The sequence below is a fragment of the Haliotis asinina genome, chromosome 2, assembly GCF_037392515.1.
Source record: "Haliotis asinina isolate JCU_RB_2024 chromosome 2, JCU_Hal_asi_v2, whole genome shotgun sequence".
Classification (NCBI taxonomy): Eukaryota; Metazoa; Mollusca; class Gastropoda; order Lepetellida; family Haliotidae; genus Haliotis; species Haliotis asinina.
The window spans coordinates 84,792,527-84,813,602 of NC_090281.1; the positions used below are offsets into that span (position 1 = coordinate 84,792,527).

The 21,076-nt window shown below is 37.3% G+C and overlaps 1 protein-coding gene across 1 annotated transcript; it reads left to right on the forward strand.

Annotated features, from left to right (window-relative positions):
• Positions 1 to 170: 170 nt before the first annotated feature.
• LOC137272939 (proteasome maturation protein-like) lies at positions 171 to 19,382 on the forward strand. The gene is made up of 6 exons (XM_067805366.1): positions 171 to 241; positions 15,455 to 15,552; positions 16,072 to 16,132; positions 17,097 to 17,198; positions 18,530 to 18,623; positions 19,241 to 19,382. The coding sequence occupies exons 1-6, from the start codon at positions 239 to 241 to the stop codon at positions 19,306 to 19,308; spliced, it is 426 nt and encodes a 141-aa protein (XP_067661467.1). The 5' UTR covers positions 171 to 238; the 3' UTR covers positions 19,309 to 19,382.
• Positions 19,383 to 21,076: the final 1,694 nt, after the last annotated feature.

Consider the following 21,076-nt stretch of genomic DNA (forward strand, 5'->3'; position numbering starts at 1 on the left):
CTGTGAACGGCAGTTTTAATATCATCCGTTAACAGAACATAGTTTGGTATTGTTATATAAGTTGTATGTACAGTTAAGTGTTAGTAAGTATTAGCGTATTTCAGGGGGAGTATGCTCAATAGGTTCAATGCTAGCAGACCCTAACTTACGACCAATGAGAATCGCCGTTTCTTTAAGCAATGAGCCAATTAAATGAAGTCTTGTAAACACATACCGGTACAACATAATAGAAATCAACATGGTGAGTAGGCAGTGTTCGATTTTGTTTTCGTCGTTCTGTTGTTCCTTGAAATAATATCTCAATGCCTGATTATTTGGGTATTTTGTTACGCTCGTCTTTAATTATAGATCCTCAAAAACCTGACATCTACCGGAGTCTGAGAAAATAAATGACTAGTCGCAGTGTGACTTAGCACATTTGAGTGTGTGTATCCTATTTTCGTGCAATTATTTTTCTCTGCCAACAAAATTAAAACGATTGAAATCCAGAGGTTATACGGGTTATATGGTGTCTGGTAAAATAATTGTTTCTAGTAATTAAATGTATCAAATGGGTTGTTTGTTAAGGTAATGTATAACTGCATTAGCAAGTATGTATTATGATTAATAGGGGAAGTTTGACAACACATTCATTTACCATGTAACATGTTCAAGGCGACAGGTGAAACTTAGAGATTGTTCAAATTCATTTACTACCACTTATCTTTCTGTTCCCAAGAAAAACAAGAGTAGGTGATTTTCTATTGATGTATCCATGAAATTAAATCCTAATGGAATTTTCAGCTTTTCTTCTTTTTGTTAACTTAGATTAGTCAGTCTTCATGGACTGACTCACACCTGACATTGGTGAGTTGTAGCATCTGGGGACACAAAGCCTGTTGCCACATTTCATGACTGTACTTGGAATTGGCTCAAATTTCCAGACAGTCGGAATATTATTAGTTTCCTGCAGGAGTCAACTGAACATAAATGATTGTGATTGTCTGTGACACAAACTCTAAAGCATCATGGAAATCGTTTTTGAAAGTGAGACTTGAAAATATGAACCAAAGTTTCATAAATTGTATCTAGTACAATATTTGGGGCCTAATCATTTTATTCAAAAGATTATATTATATTTGGAAAGATATTGGCATCTATACTCTGATTCAAAGTTTCAGGGGGCAATCTAACATGAAATGAAATCATATATAAAGGATTATGTAATACTGGTCTTCTAATCAGGGTTTATAACATTTAAACACTTTATGGCAGTCGTTGATTAAATGTGTGGTCTTGACTTTTTCTGATAGTCTTTTGGGCAGTGATCACTCTGTAACTGTCTGGTGCATTGTATTTGTCACAGACTCTGTTTATCAGGCAGTTCCATTTCCTGTAGAACACCAAGAAGAGGTGGTTGGTGAAACCTCATAAAGAAGTAGTGTTAAGTAGAACCTTGTAATAAAGAATCCTTTTTTTTGTAACATAAAGACTTTAACTAGAACAGACTGAATGTCAGCGCCCGTAACTTCTGTTAAATGGTCCAAACTTACGTTTAACAAGTGAAAGAAAGAATGCTCATTAGGTGTGTGCTCTGAATTTCAAAAATGTTTCATGATTGTTGCAGTAATATATCTGAAGATAGGGATAAAGAAAGTGAATGTCATTTCTAATCATTCCACCTCAAAAAGGATAACATGTGGTATCCTGAATCGTCAATGCAATACTAGTAAATCATTTGAACCAAAAGGACTCTCCATAGTGTAGGGAAAGTGAGTTTAGTTTTGCACTGCACTCAGCAATGTTCCAGCCATATGGTAGTCTGACCATAGAATCCAGTGATCAACATTATTAGCATCGATCTGCGCAATTGGGAACCAATGGCATGTGCCAACCATGTAAGTGAGCTTGACCACCTGATCATGTGAGTCACTTTTACGACAAGCATCGGTTACTGATGACACATTCTTACCCATATCTTTACCATCCTACAATCTTGACCAATTGTTGGACATTCCATAAAATATTTATTCAATTTTCAAATTTTTAAGCAAGAACTTTGTCAAGATATTAATTTTCTGCATCATATATTGAAGCATAGCTTTTGAAAATACCTATATATGATTAACTAACTTCTTGTCATTCCATTGGTCAGTCAGAGTTTGCAAATGTTCATTCTGATATCACCTGTAATGGGAAGGATGTTCTCAGGACTTTGGTTAGTGGCAGTAAGATATGAGATCTGATTTACCAGAGATTGTGGATAGGTGATAACTTGGACAGTTTCATAGCTGCATGCCTTATATCACACATTTGAATTTGTATTCATTGCTTTTGGTTAAAGAAAGATCTCCTGAAGTTTAATGCAACAGTTTGAGGAAAAATAAGGAAAACGTATAAGAAATTAACTTCCAGATAAATATCCCTACTAATGAGTGGAAAACATAACATTGCAAGCTATTACCCACGCATAATTGATTAGGTTATGTGTTTTGTTGAAAGGAGGGAATTTTGTTTTATGCCTCTTTTAGCAATATTGTTTCAATGTCACAGCAAGGAAAACCAGAAATGAGCTTCATACATTGTATCCGTTTGGGAACTTGGCATGGCAAGTGAACACTTGAACCTCAGGGCTGCCCCACCAATCTGCCCCCTCCACACATTTAGCCATCTGTATGTCCCATAAGTACAAACTGGAATATCTTAAGAACCGTTGACTAGATTCTTTTTTTTATTTTGTACCTAGGTTCAGCACAGTATGCAAAAAGTCAGTTTTCGTGACCTTCACATAATCTTCAAGGTCACTGCAACACTGATGATTTCAGCATGTTAACTTGCATGTGAAGGTTGTCAGAACTATTCTCTGGATTTTCGCTATGTATTTGATACCAAGCATCTTCTAGGGAAGGCGTAGGGCAATGTCGATTTGAGTGACCCTCATTTAATCAACAAGGTCACAGCAAAGAGGTCAGAGTTCAGCATGTTTATATCCTGCTTGTCAGCGAGATATCTCAAGAACAGTTTGCAGGATTTTTTCATTGAATTTCTAGACTTCTACGTGTGTTGTATTTTTTTTCATAAGCACTTTCTTCATTACTATTTTTGCATGTTACACTGACATTCATTCTTTATTACCAATTTTGCACATTTGCATGACATTCATGTCAAGGTCAAGTGAGTCTTCAAAATATTTGCATGTTTACAGAGAGAGATATCAAGAAATGTTGACTGGTCATGTTTATGTTGACAATCAGTCTGCGTAAACTTAGTCTCAGTGTATTTCGTTACACTCCACCACTGAGTCTAACAAAACCTAGTAGGAGGTCGCTTTAGGTAACCTTTGAGCAACCAATGACTGTCCAATCAAACGGGAGACGGTTATGTAGATTTAACCAATCAGACAACGGCCACTATTTTGGGATCGGAGGTACTTTCAAAATATTCAGGCCACTGACACAGATCTCTCCACAAACAAAACTCCACATATAACACAATTATTTGACCTGCAGTATATACTTTTTGGGGTTTCTGTTGACATGGTTACCATTAGCTAATGTTTCCGCAAGATGACATCCTTGAATATTGCCAAAAACACCATTTTCAGTGACTGTTTACTCGCAGTTGTCATGGTTGTACGTAAGCCATATGCATCACCTGGAAGTGAGCGTAAGCTAAATAGCATTCTGAATCGTTCGGGTATGAACCTTTTGAGTAAAAAAGTTCAAAAGGTATGTGCGAATGTGCACTTTTGCGATTTGGTAAGCTGTGTTCTGATTGGTCAGTTTCAAAGATTACCTGACACAACCTCCCATAAGGTTTTGTTAGACTCAGTGGTGGAGTGTAACGAAAATTACTGAGACAAAGTTTACTTAGACTGTGTTGACATTCAAATTCATCTTTAACTACCATCTTCACTTTCATTAGCTAAAAGTTTGAATTCATAGTTTGTGCAAGGAGTATTATGTCACCTTAGTGACAATGCTGGATTGCGCTTACTTTTCACTCTTTTGTACAAAGAGTGGAGGTAAAATGTCGTCTTTTTTTTTTTTCAGCTCATTTTGAAACAGTTGGAGAAAATATGCAAGGTCCAAAATTATTCTATTTTTCTTCTAATGCCAATGGTTTGTGATTGGTTGGTCAAATGTGCAACTTGCAGGATTTGATAGTAATGAATTCATCAATACTTTGTCAACAGAAGCTTTGGCAAAGGTCAATACTTCTGCAAAAATACTAGTAGTACAATGCATGTTGTGAATCTTCACATTGGAGTAGTACATGCTTACACTGATGCACATTATTACATTCCTCTTGTACATAAGACTTGGTCTAAAATGTCAGTCAGTGTTGTTTTGGCATTTGATTCAGACATTTTCATTATAGTCTTATATTAATAATTTCTAAGATTACGTGATAACATAGGACTTTGACACAGTCTTAGTCTGAGTAGTTGTACATGGTGTGTTCACTAATTACACAGCAATGGTAAGAGGGCGGATGTAGGCTGCCGGAGGTCTACTTAGGACCCAACAGCTTATCTGGAGCCACAATATCCTCACTGGTAAACTTTCCCTGTGTCTCAGGCAGGAGGGACTTGTTTCAGTGCTCATTGCAAACCGACACTAACCTAAACATTAGAAGTTGGTTCTGTCATAACCATGGTTCATGTTGGGTTCCTGCCGATAAATTGTATCAGTGCATTACACATGCAAATATATGTACAAAAACAAAAATATTTTCAAAATTTATTTTGGTATTTTGACGCCATAGTAAATAATGGTTTTCTTAAAAATATGCATTTAATGTCTTAGCTCCTAAACAATGCAGAAATACAGATTCACATGTGAATATTTACAAAATAATAGTTCATTGAATTATATACTTTGTATCATCAATACTGATATGTATTGAATTATGGATGCACCTATATTGCATTTGTCTTTATTTATAAGTGTTATATTTGCTTGAGGTGATTAAAGATTTGAGGCAGCAAGATTGGGGTATAAGTTCCAAAACAAGTTAAGTTTGTTTAAGAGGTTGACTCTCATGACAGTTTAATCATAAATAAAACTAGAAATGTTTCAAGAATAGTTACTGAACAATAATGTACTCCTTCTTTTTGCTGTTTACTATGAAAAATAAGTCTATGTGACAGTGGTCTGTAAATAATCCGACCCGTGAAGGTCCCGCGGTAGAATAGACCTTCAGCAACCCATGCTTGCTATAAAAGGCGACTCAGCTTGTCGTAAGAGGCGACTAACGGGATCGGGTGGTCAGGCTCGCTGACTTGGTTGACACATGTCATCGGTTCCCAATTGCGCAGATCGATGCTCATGTTGTTGATCACTGGATTGTCTGGTCCAGACTCGATTATTTACAGACCGCCGCCATATAGCTGGAATATTGCTGAGTGCGGCGTAAAACTAAACTCACTCACTCACTCACTCACTCACTGTAAATAATCCAGTCTGGACCAGACAATCTACTGACTCACATAATGAACATTGATCTATACATTGGGATATGATGGCATGTGTTAGCGAGTCGTGCCACTTAATCCTGCTGGTTAAGTCTAATTCAAACCTTCACAGCTGAAACGAATGAATGAAAAATCTAAGTGCATGGTATAATATTATGAAATATTTCACTGGTAAGAATTGAATTTAACTGGTGTAAAGTAAAGGATCACTGCAACACATTTCCCCTTCCTCACTATAATTAGTAAGCCATGGTATGTATAGTTTTTGGTTTCAGGTTCCAAATTATATCCACACTCACTAAAGTTCAAAAAGCAAACATATATGTCTTTGAACTTTAATACACTGAATTAATGTTACAGGTAGTGAGGTCATTTAAAAGCTGGGCCTCTTTCCGTAATGCAATCTTAGCTTTACAATGATCATAAGCCAATTTGAAGTGTGTTGTTTACAATCTTCTTAGCACTAAGATAGCTTTCTGGAAAGGGGCCTCATAATGTGTCTGTGCTGTTTTAGGGACCAACCATTTTGATGGAGTAAATATCACTATTACAGCTATATGGTGGCGGTCTGTAAACAGTTGAGTCTGGACCAGACAATACAGTGATCAACAGCATGAGCTTCGATCAAAGCATTTGGGATACAATAACAATCAATTCAGCAAGCCTGACGATCCGATCCCGTTAGTTACTTCTTACGACAAGCATGGGTTACTGTAAGATCAATTCTAACCCAGATCTTCACAGGTTCCATTTCAATAGGAGAAATGGTATTTTTTCTGAAACATTACTTTGTGGCACCTAAAAGCAAATGAGTTCCAATGATTTCACTCACAAAGTCTTGCATGGTCTACATGGAAGAGTTTTGTAAAAAAAATTTGCTGTCAGAATTTTCAAAGAAATTAATTGTTTTTTGTGATAAGGAGTATCGAGTCTGTGAAAACTATGTCATTTGGTGCTAAAATATCTGGGGACAAGGAAAACAGGTGGAATTCACTTGTACTTTGAAAGTATACTCTTCTCTAATGTGAATGGTGACAAGAAAAAGAGAGCAATGGAAATGGATTTTGATTTTTTTTACTGTTTTGAACTTCAAACACATAATATTGTTGACAGTCACCTATACATGCTGCCACTATAGTAATCATGTTGAAAGGTGTTACGATTCTAATTCAAATGTGAACATCTGACAGGTAGTTTTAAGTTGTTTGTAACTTTGCTGGAGACAAATGGAGTGGTCACCTTTTTAGCAATGAGAATTATACTCATATAATACTCCATACTGTGTTTGGTAGGTTGTCACTTTTGTAATATCATTACTAGAGTTGTGAGGATTAATCGATACACTATTTATTGCGATTCAAGAGCTGCACGATACGACACATCGATACGATTGTCGTGTGTCGATTCAACACGATACTTAGATACTTAGCAGTCAACGAAAACACCATCTCCGCTTCTATTTAGGTTTTCGTGGAAAATATTGCCATGGACATGCTCCGACTGCAAAAAAGCCAGTTGTGCCAATGTTGATCCCTGCTGTTCCATTTTTTTGGAAAACACTACTTTACTGACACATACTAAACATTTTTAATAAAATGTCTTTCATGATGACATGTTTATTTTTCTTGGGAGAAGAATACCTTCTCTGAAATGATAACAGTACATTATTTCCAGTACTTTTATTTTTCTGTATACAAGGACAAAATATCGTGATACGTATCGCATCGTATGTATCGGACTACCAGTATCGTGGCATGGGCGTATCGTCACAACTCTAATCATCACAGTATACACTACACTAATGGTACAGGTCATTTCAGTATAAACTACAGCATATAGTCCTTCAGGCCACAACCTGATTTTCAGAGTTTTTTCTTTTAACAAAAGAAGTTTTATTATAAGATTTCTTATGATATCAGACCCGTGAAGGCCCGGGGTAGAATAAGCCTTCAACAACCCATGCTTGCTGTAAAAGGTGGCTCAGCTTGTCATATGAGGCGACTACTGGGATCAGATGATCAGACTTGCTGACTTGATTGGCACATCATCGGTTCCCAATTGAGCAGATCGATGTTCATGCTGTTGATCACTGGATTGTGTGGTCCAGACTCGATTATTTACAGACCGCCACCATATAGGTGGAATATTGCTGAGTGCGATGTAAAACTAAACTCACTCACTCACTTATTATACCATATAAATTTATAATATATTTATTTACATCTTAACAGAAATGAAGACTGTAGGCGATAGTCAATCAGTGTCCTTGAACATCAACACTTCTGAACCCTTTTTGGCTGTACATTGTACACTGGTTCAATTGATGAAAAAACTGAAGAGAACTTTCCTAACCCAAGGGAATTACTGTCATTCTATCTCCGAATTTTCTTTTGTTCAGTTTTCAGATCAGTATATTTTGGGTCAGTGAGGTAGCATAGAGGTTTAAGTGTTGACATGCTAAAGACCAGGGCCCACTTGCACAAAGCAATCTTAGCGCTAAGACTATCTTACGCCTATGTTGAAGAATGGGAGTTACAATCATTGTAGCGTTAAGATCGCTTCGTGCAAGTCAGTCCAGGGTTCTATTCCCCACATAAGCACAACGTGTGAAGCCCTTCCCTGGTGCCCTCAGCTTTGATATAGCTGGAATATTGCTAAAAGGGGCACAAAACCATACTCGCTCATTTACTCACTCAGATGAGTATTTTGTCAAAGCGTTGTCTGTAACAGATGTTACTAGTTTGATATTTTAGAAAGCAGTCTTCTGACTGACTTACATCGATTTGATGGTCATTTAATTGTTCAGTCAAAGTTCACAAAGGGTCATTCTGACATGACCTCTGAAGGGATGTCCTTGGATCTTTTGTGTAGCAGTAACAAGCACCAAGATCTGATTTAATGAGTTTGATGTTTGGGATAGGCTGCACTCAAACAGGCTCTATCCTTGGTGAATGTGGTAAATACACTATTACTGGTATGATTGTACCTTTAACTTCTATGTAACAAAGTGTTTTTTAGTAAACAGACATTGAACACACTTTCAAAGAAGAGTAAGTCAGTTTTCATCTGGACCATGTATGCTCTGCTACTACTGTTGAAACACTCAAAGGGACAGCTCATTTCAGTTTGTTTTAATTGTAGTTTGTTACACACTTTTCAACTACAATATAATGTCCAGGACAGTGAACCCTGTCAGTTTGTTATGAGTGTTTTCATTATTAACAAGGTATAGTACCTGCTTTATTTTGGGTTATGGTAGGCAAGGATGGAGCTGAGAGTTTGAAATAACAAAAAAATATAAGTGTTTAAGAGAGCAGGGATCAATTCCAACAAGTGTAGCAGGAATGATTACAAAATAACTCTTGAACATATACCTGCCCAGTTCGTGCTTCACTTTGAATTTGAGGAATATCTGTCGTAACTGAGTGTAAAGATGTCTGTTTATCTCTGGCCCTGCTCTGACTGGGATACCATAACCTAATCTTTAATTGAGTAAATTTCATCTGACATGTAAATTTTACACATTGAAGAGCGTAGACAGTGTTTTACACTTCATGCTCATGCATAACATGAAAAATTACTGTGACTTGGCAAAAATGTGTTTTTAGAAGATGTAAGTCTATCTATACTGACTTAGGTTTTATAAGCAATGTTACCATGGTTACAATATATCAATATATATGAATGCATTATTGATTCCATTCCACACTTAAAGTGCTGATTATTTTAATCCTGTATCAATTTACATGTGGAACATTTTCTATATCATTTGTTAAAGGTCACATGCAACAAAAAAATCAAACATAACTACAACAGCTATCACTTATTCATGATATATAAAATGCATTGTTGATTAAGAAAAAACAACTAAACAACAAAATTATGAACATACAATCGCAAATCGAAAGTGCAGTATTTTGTACCCAGCCAGTGGGTGTGCACTCTAGTGTAATGAAGCCTTTTCATTGGCCACTGGTTCATTTGCCGATATGCTTAGCCGGCTCTTTGTTTATGGCCTATAAGCCTGATAGATGTTAAATTCAAATTGCATGTGGTCAGTGATTGAAGTTGTGAATTGCATATTGTCATTAGCAGACAAGCAGGCAAACATGTAGGTGTCAATAAACCAGACTTTGAGTTTTCCCTGTGACAGAGTCTGCTTATCACAATCAATGTTTTTTTATGTGTCGAGGAGATTATTTACTTGTTTGTGTACACAGCCAGACTAGTCTACACTGCTCATTTCCTCATTGTCCGAGCAGGCGTACTGTTTCAAATTCCACAAACCTATTCAACACGTATGCGTTATGAGCACAGCACAGCGCAGCACAGCTGTTAAAACCACATTTTCCCCCAGCGCTGGGGGAAAATTAGTGGATCATTTGAACTCTGATTTCTTGGACTTTTGCGTCGCATTTTTTTTTCAACTTTGTAGGTTTGAAGGTTGAAGTGGCAATTTGATGATTTGTTTTGGTAAGTGCATATCGAAAGGTAGCAGAATCTGTGCAGTTGTGTTTTATGTTGCATGTAACCTTTAAAAAAATGTCTCCTCCATATCTTTAGCTACACAATTGTGTTTATATAAATTTGTTTTTTATCTACATTTATCTACATTGTAAAATGTGCCTAGCTTTGATACTCAAATTCAGGTGTACTGCTTTTCTAACTGGTGTTTATGTTGAAGTTTTATGTTAAAGTATTCATTATAAATATACAGTTTTGTTTTCAAAACATGGGACCATAAATACATCAAGTTTAAGACGTTTTAGTGGTGCTTATGCTCATGAAATATACAAATGCATGTAATGCTGATAGAAATTATGCACAATGAAGAAAAGATTGGGATATCCTGACTGTAGAAATACCAATGAAAACATATTACCTCACTACTGAAACAGTTGAAAAAACAGCAACAAAAGACCATGAAACTGCAACATTTTCATATCAGCAAACTTTGACCCCTGTTGCACATGTGCATTACGATCCACACTTCTATGAAATTTCCGAGCAACCGCGAATTGCAGTGCATAGAAAAAGTATTCAATATGTCGAATAATTACTGTCATTAGTGTCAGTCTTTTCATATGAATGGAAAGTAAACTAAAGAAGTGTGCACACATGTATGATGATGATAAATGCCAAAGAACTCATCACAAATAATTTGAAAATGGAGTGTAAATTTTGTTCAAGCTGGAAAATAGCAACATGCAGTCGAAACTTCCTCCCCCATGCACGCATGTGCAAAGGCAAAGTTGTAGGGTGTCAGTTTTTGATGTAGTTTTAGTGTTTTCAAGTTGCCGATTTTACTGTTTCAGTAGCAGGATGTTATGTTTATGTTGTTGTTTTCATGATTAATGTGGGTTTTTCTGTTTTTCTGCATGGGGGGTGGCGGGGGGAGGGGGGAAGTATTTTTTGGTAGGTCTGCTGATTTCCCTGCAGTTTGATCTGCAAATGTCCTCAAGATACAATGAGGATTCAATGAAATATTGCACTTTGTAAAAATGATGGTACTTTCCCACAATCCCTAAACCATATTATTTTCCTTCATCCCAGCACTGCCTGTAATGCAAAAGCTCTAAATGAAGCAAGTCCAGCTTCCTCCGGTTCAGAATCTCTCTTGCACTCCTTGTCAATTTTAGGGTGCTCTTTGTTTCCTTGAGATATTCATGGAAATGAATAAGGGAACACATGAAAGTACCAGTGTTCGTCTTTACTTTCCCAGACTTCTTCACAGGTTATGCATTGCACAATAGGGGAAATTATGCAAAATAACTGAAGGAATACTTGTACATCCGTGTGTTTCCTAGTTTGTTTCAATGACTATATTTTCAGAGACTAACTAAGCCATGATCTATAACTTCAGTCAGGAACAGGATGGCAGTAGCAATCTCTTGACTGTTGAGCATCATGATTACGTTAATGCAAAAACAAACCAGAATTTTTTATCCTAGGTTAGACACTGTGGGAAGTTTCCACCCACAAGTAAAACCATCTACAAATAGTTTTAATAGTGTCCTAGAAAGGGCATGGGGGAAGTCAGTCACAGATAATATCTCCTTGCCTGGTGACCTGTAGGAAATGCATAAGAGGAGATCATGTGACATCAATGGAAGACGTACAGCTCTGACCTCTTGATAGCATTCGATCTCATTGATAAGGTCATTTCCTGTCATGTCTCTAGCGTGAGGGGTTTTTGTGAGTAAGAATTGAGAATTCTGATGAAATACAGTTTCCTTGAAGTTGTTGGACTTTGGCCACACAGGATATGCGTCTGTATCATGATTACACAGTGGTAGTTTGATAGTTCTTAGCATGAATGTAGTAAAATCTCAGCCTACTTGTGATGACTTATTTATAACTAGAGTCGAAGACATGGAAGGATGTGTGTGGCTAGTAGACACAATGTCTGTAACTACCAGACTCCAGTAAGTTGAACTTAAAACAAATTATGTGAAATGAGGAAATTCAACTTGAAAAGGTCATGTCCAGATTGTTGACTCAAAATTCATCATGTATAATTTCTAAAAGCTTGAAATTACCGAAAAAATACCCAAAAGATATTGGCAGTGTTGACTAAAGAAGTGTAAGGCAGTAGGCACTAGTGGTGGTTCGATTAATTGAGTGAGTGAGTTTTATGCCACTTTTAGCAATATCACGGCGGGGTACACCAGATAATGGGCTTCACACATTGTACCCATGTTGGGAATCGAACCACTGGGACTTTGGCGTGACGAGTGAACGCTTTAACCACTAGGCTACCCCACTGCCCCTCCGATCAACTGAAATAGTTGAAGATTGGTCACAATGACTAAACAACCAAGCAATTGGTCATGTGCTCATAATAGAACACAAACAATTTGGGAACATTTGTTTGCATGAACAATATTTTTTGCTAGGTTGGTTTTGTCTCTTGCATTTCATAAGCACTGTGAACGCCTTCAAAGTCGTCATTGAATTTATATTAAAGACTCCTGGAAATTTATAGTCCTAAGATACTAGACATCCTTAGAGATGTGAAATTTGGAAAGAAAGCCTGAAAGAACTACATATGTTTTGTGGGTGTTTTTTGTCATTTTTTGTGCATTATCAAAGATAACCATGAAAATTTGATAATTGTGGCTAACCAATTACTTTTGCTGATTGATCGGTTCTTTGAACCAATCATCAAATATGAGATTTTAGCCAATTCCCAAAACAAGTAGGCACATAGTGAACGTTGATACATTCTGTGACCTGTGTTAACCTTGTCACTCAATAACAAAATCTAGAGTACTGCTGGTATGTAGTGTTCGTGTTTAGCATTGTTCAAGTCATCTTGCAGGGTTCACCATGATCTGTCCAGTAGGCAATAATGTATGAAAAAATACACATAGTGTCATGGATAGTAGAGGCTGTTAGATTCTTAAATAGAAATGTAAGGTTTCAGCAATCACTAAATAAAGTAACAGTAGTTAATAGATCATTTCTTTTACTTTAAAGGACCCTAGAAATTGATTTTGAGGGTCTTGTGTCCCCAGTTTTATAAGTCAAGGTCTGTATTAAGTATGAGATTTACAATCGTCTCAGTAGCCCTACGATAACATTGTTAAACGGGGCCCTGCACGTTAGTTTCAAAATATGTCTGTTCTCTTCTACATGACATGAGAAATTTAGGGAATGTGGAACGACGTATCGGATATGCAGTCTCGTTCACCATCCTTCCTATTGTCTATATTGGTAGTACAATAGTAAGGAAATTATTCTGCTTTTCAACTGTTCTAGTATGTGAATGCAATAAATTATTTAGTGACTAACTATCGTATTCAACATGTTACTATGGCTGCACAATTAAACCAGTTTACTGGATTGATATGTATTGCAATACCCTGATCGAAAACCAGTTTGTTGATATGCATTCGGAAAAACTTTGTAACACTCGGAAATATTCAGATATTTCCATTTTTCACTCCCAAAATCAAGTTATGTTGGTTTGATGTTGTGTTCTTAACTTTTGTTCAAGTGTTTCGCAATGTTTTGGATCAGGATGTTATGAATATTTACTCATTAATGACCAATGACCAGTGATCTCTGTCTAAAAATCTAAAATCCTGGGGCTTTTTTTTTTCAGAATGGAGAAACTAGTAACCACTGTGTTGATGTTAGATGGTTCTTTTCTTTGTTGCCTTCATTTTGACATGAATAAAAGTTTTTATTAAAGTTTAATTAAGCAAAGTGATTTTGCTGTATTTTTGCTTTATAAATCAAGCATTAACTCAATTATAAGTATTTTTTCTGAAAAAATATTCTTGCAATATATTGAAATACATACCCCAATGTATGCTTTCGAATGGCAATATATCACAATATGAAAGTTCTCTGCAATACCCATCCCTAGATGTTACACACATTACGATTTGATACCGTCATGAAATACATAGGTCTTCTTTTGCAAGCCGTTCACAAACGTTCATTGGTAGCAAATGCATTATTATTTTGTCATCAAAATACATACAGTAAACTCCCCGGATCTCAAACTCCTGAATCTTGATTGTTCTGCACATCTCGAACCTAATCTACAGTCCCAACCTCTTCATATATATTTATCATTTTTTTTGTATTTACATCTTAAAGTTCGAGACACACATACACACGATATCTCGAACTTGAAGTGATGGACGTTGATAATGATATGCCCTTTATTACAGGTATGTGTACATTTTTTTAGGATACGGTCTTTATTTACACATACTTTATGCTTTAATTATGTATCTTGTGTATGATGATTATGATGATTACTGCAAAATGAATAACAGAATGAAACTAGAGATGTTTTTTGTGTTTTCTACGTTGTCGTATACAGGTTCAGTGTATGTGCAGTAGTATGCACACAATGTGCATATATACAATGTACATGTATTTCAGTCTTGAATCACACGATATCTCGACCCTGTCTTGATGGACACTTGGGGTTTGAGATACAACGAGTTTACTGTATATCAAAACATTTCAGTAGTTTGGCACTACTCATTCTCTTCCCACAGAGGTTACTTGTCATATCTTCCTACGAACCTCTGTTCTAATACGGCCATATTTCGTGGTTCTCATAAAATCCCCTAGCGGCAAAAAATGGCAGCAGATTTATCTCTCTTTTTTTCTGCCCAATCAGAACACGTGTTACATCGACTTAGATTCAACTTGACAAATGCAAGCAATGTGGAGAAACAAATATGACATGACTGAGTTCTGTCTAGAAGAAACATTTGAGTATCGCGCTCAGGAAGAGGTTCTAGTTTTCACGATGCATCCGGAAATTACCGAGATCTTGCGAACGATCACTTTTGAAACAAGGTCGCTGATTGCACTACTAAATCTGATTGCCTCCAATCACGAGTCTTGAATACTCGCACCGCGAAAGGGTCGTATTAGAACAGAGGTTACATATGAAGATGTGACAAGTAACCACTGTGGGAAGAGAATGGGCACTACTGTACTAAGGGACAGTTTAATTTTTATATTTACTTGAATGGACAGAGAATTCCACTAGACCCAGGTGTCCAGCAATGGTATTTTTCAATCCGTTAGATAGTAGCTTTTCAAAATTCATATTTCAGTCTGTGCTACAAGCGAACCCCTTATTAGGCCTTTTTCCGAAAGTACTCACCAGTCATACTGCTTGAATGTTGCGGAAAGCTAAAGTGTCATTTTGTCATTTGTTTGAATTCACTAGTTCTGCATGAATTTGAACATGATTTTCAAGGGTTGATATAACTGGAATCAAATGTACTGATAATAGCAAGATTGACTAGACAAAACAGAATCTTACTAGACTTGGCTTCAGACTAGGCACAAACCTATACTTAAGGATAGGTGGGTCGTTAAAATTTAAACTTGGGGTAAATAAATGATAAATTTAGGTGTTTTGACAAGAAACGTTTTGGTACAGACTGAAGGTGTTGATACAGTTTGTAAGTTGCCATTTTTAATGTTTCTCCAGTGTGTATGAAATCTTATGTATTTCAGAGTCGTGGCTACCCATCTGTTCGGCCCCAGACTGAGGGTATGAGGCCTGTGGAACTCCCAGCTGGACCTTACGGGATCCCTGATGTCATGGTCCATGGGTAAGGCAAAGAAACTGGACATCACTATGCATTCTCATTGTTCATCAGTTTTTAATGTATTAAAGTAAGAATTGTTTGGATGAAGTTATCATTCAAAATGTCAGGAGTTCTTCCTCAATGTAATTTTAAATTACCTGAATAAAGCATGATAACAGCGTTTGAGAGAGTGTTTGCCTCTCATGCTAAACATCTGGGTTCGATTCCCCTCTCTGTTGTAATATGTCAAACTCATTTCTGTGGTCATATGCATATGTCGGGCATAAATTCTAGTCAGGGTGTAAGTAAAATGTGTGCTGGAGTGTAATGTTAAAACGTTAAAAAATCTAACAATTGCACACAGCGCCTCAACACAGTGTGTTAAGCATAACGTTAGCTACGCCCAACATATGCATACGGCCACTGGTGTCCAACCATATTCAGTCATTCATCTTCATGTTGAAAGTGCAAAACCATTGCCTCTTAAGTCCTATAAGTATAATGTTATTTGTGAACTGAGAGGGATTTATGTATGTATTTCAGATTCCAGAGTGGTAAGGCAGCTACAGTGAGCAGACATCCGTTGGAACACACAGAGTCTAACGTGAGTATTTTTGCCATTTCTCTTGGCATGCGTAACTTTCTACAGGAGTCAGCATTCCTTAAAAATGATGTTTGCTTGTTATATGTTGTCTTAGATTCAGAGCTGACATGTATCTCCTGGTTGATACTCAGATATTTTTATGTGGATAATGTTCATTGTATTAATTTTCATGTACCAAGATTCATTTTTAACTCTTTTTGTTTTTTTCAACTAGAAGATAAAGCATCGTAAGAATGTTCACCATGGTTATCATCTCTATCAAACATGGGCCAAATGGGATACTTTGGCACGTTTTTTTTATTTCTTTCCATGGCATGTTTATGATGAGAAAATATAATGCCCTTTGAGACTTTGAGTGATAAGGTTTTCTGTAATTACTGTGGTAAGATAGGGATGGTGTAGTCGCCATGTGCTTAAAACATATGTACATAAACACCCAAATGATCTTAGTTTGATTCTCAACATGGCTACAAAGTGTGATGTCAATTACAAGTGTCCCCTCCATGATACCGCTGAAAAATTGTTGAAAGCAGTATATACACACTGTATGGTAAGGCACATTGTGCCTCTTCTGCCTTACATACTTAACGTCGAAAGTTTAGAGTAGACTTCAGGCAACTGTTCTAAACTAAATTTTGCAAAATAATCCATACCGTTTAAAAGTACACATGAACTGATCTTTGTTAAAACAAATTTGTATTGTTGAAAATATTAGTGTTATGAGTTTGATAAATGATAAAAATCAGTGATTGGCGAAGTCCTAACAAAACTTTACACTAAAAGTAAAAACACAGCTATTCTCGTGCAATTTATATGTCAAAGGTTTGCGTTTAGTTCCCCCAAGTTCATGGAGAAATCAATTTTTTATGTAACCATATAACTATACATAGCAAATGGTGAGTGTTTTAAATGAGTTTAAACTTTTGATGGGAAGTATGTATTGTTTGTATACCTCATATTTCAGTGGGTGGAGAACCAGCGTCAGATGGACATGGCTATGCTGAGGAACATGCAGGGTCTCCATGCCCCACTCCGCCTCCAGATGGAGAGAAATGTCACATCTAGGGTGGGTCATCTTTCCAGCTATTGTGTAATTGTGAAAGCCAGAACTCTGAATGGACAAGTCTGGTGCACCTTTCTTGAAGGACTCTGTTTAAGGGTTTGTGTCATAGGTCAACTCTGATGACCTAGAAGTGACATTTATTACATGTTTAGTCTTACATGTTTTTACATGTTTAGTATTGCTGACATTAGTGCTCAACCTTTTGTGTATTGTGTACCTGTCAGTCACTCATCTCCCCTTGGGGTGGTGGTGTTGCCTAGTGGCTAAAGCATTCACTCATCATACCAAAGACCCAGGTTTGATTCCCCACATGGGTACAACGTGTGAAGCCCATTTCTGGTGTCCCCCCACTGTGAGATTGCTGTAATAATGCTAAACAGTACTCTCTCTCTTACTCTCTCTCTCTCTCACTCACTCTCTCACTCACTCACTCACTCACTCACTCACTCACTCACCTCCCCTTGTCTGTTTGTAGTCATGCATTGAAATTTGCTCTTAGAGGGACTTCCTCAAGAAAATTAATTGTCAATTTCATGTGGATTTCAACAAACCACACGCTTTGTCGAAATCATCTTGTTGGTTTAGATAAAACTAGATGTTGAGCAAAATGTTCCATGCACAAAGATAGTAAATTAGAACTTTCTAATCGCAGAGAAGAAAAAATGTTGATTTTTAAATTTCTGAGAATAAATAATGTTGATCTTTTCATAGACAGTTCTAAAATATTAAATGTTATTGTTCAGACTTAACTAAAATTTAAGCAGTAATGGCGCAAAAATAGGTATCGTGATACGTCTTGAATCATGACATGGGTATCGTGATGCATATCGATTCCTGAGACTTACGTATTGTGACATGTGTTGTCAACCCATTCACTGAGGAAACCACCTTTGACAGCAAGATATATATCAACTTGAAACCGCTGCCTATTGTTAAGTCAGAATGTCTATTTATGGAAGATCGTTTTTTCGGGAGGGATCCTTTAGTGTTCACAACAGGTGTTTTAAAGAGGGAACCCACAGTCTGTAAGAGGCAACACAATTATGGAACTGAGTGTTTAGAAAGGCAACTGAGTGTGGATACTGACACCCTGTCTGAACACTAGTTAGCTGTTGTGGTGTAATATTGACAGACAGGAGACGTGAGTATGAGTCTGTGCCAGAGCACTTCACCCCCTTGTTCAAATTAGATTTTACTCTTTAAAGATGTCTGTCTTACGCTGACTTTGATTAATGAAAATCCTTTGCAAGACCCTGACTTCTTGACTACTGGCCTAAGTTACAGACTGTTTACTCACCGGTGTGAAAAATATTCAGTTTATTGTATGATTTCAGTTTCAGCGTCTGCCATGTCTGAACAGCTCGAACCTGCTGGAAGATACGCTGACAGGGAGAGATGATCTTATTGACTTTGGTGACGTTCTTAATAGTAAGTATACAGCTCTATGTTTCATTAGTGGAAGAATATTAGAGATTGCAAATGTATTCTGAATAGCGATACAAGAATTAGCTGTATTAGTTTTATTGCATTAAAAATACATGTTTGTCATATTTGGATCAAAATTCTTTTGAGAAACCTTAAAGGTATGCGTGGGGATTGTGATTTGAATGCAGTGATAATGATATATGGAAAGTTTGATCACTAAACTAAATGAGGGGGAGCATGGAACCTACTTTAGTTAGATCTTATGGTGATATTTACAATACAAGAAATAGAATCTGGGTAATTTCTGCTAGTCTTATAGACACTCAATAGTTTTTGACTTTGTAGTTGAGTAGAGGATGATTGGAAGTTTCTACACTACTTCATTCTCATTTCTATGACAGTGCAGTATTTTGTGCCACATTTTGTCTTGTCATGATCTGATTTAAATACTGCATATGCGTTTGTAACATTACAACCTATTGTAACACTGTAGGTTATCACAGACTTACAAATGTGGCACTACAGACATTGTGTGGATTGGCTCCCAGGTTTCACTGGCTATGTACTTTAGGTAGAGTAATATTCGGAGGTATGATTCATGAAATGTGTTGTCATTTCAGACCCAAATGAGGCTGAGGTCGTAGGTCAGCCACACGTGTTGATGGAGAAGCGCCTGAAGCTACTCTAGTTCCTGTTGTACATCATGATTTTGCCTTGTCATCTGTCACACTTGTATGTACTGAATAAACAATCACCATAAAATACCCATTGTTTTGTGCCCATACAGTTCATTATTTGCAACTGGAACAAGAGTTTAATGAGTTTAGTTTTCCACCTCACTCCACAATATTCCAGCTATATGTGAGTGAGTCTAGTTTTATGCTGCACTCAGCAATATTCCAGCTATATGGCTGCAGTTTGTAAATAATCAAGTCTGGATCAGACAATCCAGTGATCAGCAGCATGAGCATCAATCTGCACAATAGGGAACTGATGACGTGTCAACCAAGTCAGCAAGCCTGACCTCCCAATCCCGTTGGTCGCCTCTTACAACAAGCATAGTCGCCTTTTATGGCAAGCATGGGTTGCTGAAGGCCTGTCCTACCCGGGATCATCACGGGTTGCTGTAACATGACCCAAATCAGGTGATTACACTAGTTTCTAGATTTGCTGAGATTGGGTGATCCTGGTGGGAAGTGAGATGATGTTGCAAGTTATTAATGAAAGTGAGTGAGTGAGTTTAGTTTTACGCCGCACTCAGCAAGATTCCAGCTATATGGCAGCGGTCTGTAAATAATCGAGTCTGGACCAGACAATCCAGTGATCATCAACATGAGCATCCACGCAACCGATGACATTTGTGGACCAAGTCAGCAAGCCTGACCACCCGATCCATTAGTCACCTCTTACGACAAGCACACCTTGTATGGCAAGCATGGTTTGCTGAGGTTATGAAAGTACAAGTTGATATGGAAGTAATTGTTATGTGCTTATAGGTACTGGAATCAGAATTAATATCAGGATAATATATACTGAAATACACCAGGTACGTTGTCTGCCTTATTTTGATATCAGAAAATCAAGTGTTCCTTCTCTTCAAACACAACAATTGGAATCCAAACCCAGGCATTGTCATGTTTGATCTCCTTAGGTCTAAATACCTTGAACAAAGTGATTGTATTGGGCATTTTGCCAAATCTGCTAGATGGTGTACGAACATGTCACAAGTTATTAAACAGATGACTGAAAACTCAAAAACTAAATAATAACGCTTAGTAGAGTGAGTGAGTGAATGTCCATGCCGTTAGAGCAATATTTCAGGTGTCAGCTTGTAAGAAGAGCATACTTATTGCAAGTTGTAGTGAGTGAGTGAGTTTATGTTTACGCTGCCTTTAGGAATATTCCAGGGGACACCAGAAATGGGCCTCACACATTGTACCCATGTTAGGGATTGACACGGGGTCTTGGGTGTGACGAGCAAACGCTTTTAACCATTGGGCTATCCCACCGCTCCAAGGTTACAGTGGTTGCTGAAGTACCTTCACGGGTTGGTGGTACAGGAACAGGAATGCTAGTAAATGAAGGTTTATTACAGATGTCAACCTTGTCACCAAGGTAACCAGTTTGTTTGTTGAGCTTGTGTGTAAGTTGGGTTTCATGCTATATTTGGTAATATTCCAGCAATATTAAAGTTGGGGACACCAGAAATACGTCAGATGCATTATACCCATATGGGGAGTGAACTTGAGTTTTTGGTGTCAACTGAACACTATAACCATGAGACCAGCTCTCCACCCTATCTTGTATCAGAGTTAGTGAGCTGTGCCGCTTCTCGAAATATTCCAGCAATATGACAGTTGGAGACACCAGAAATTGGCCTCACAAACTTTGGCATGATGAGCGAACGTTTTACCACCAGGCTACCCCAGTGCCCCTTGTATCAGAAGCATGTGTAC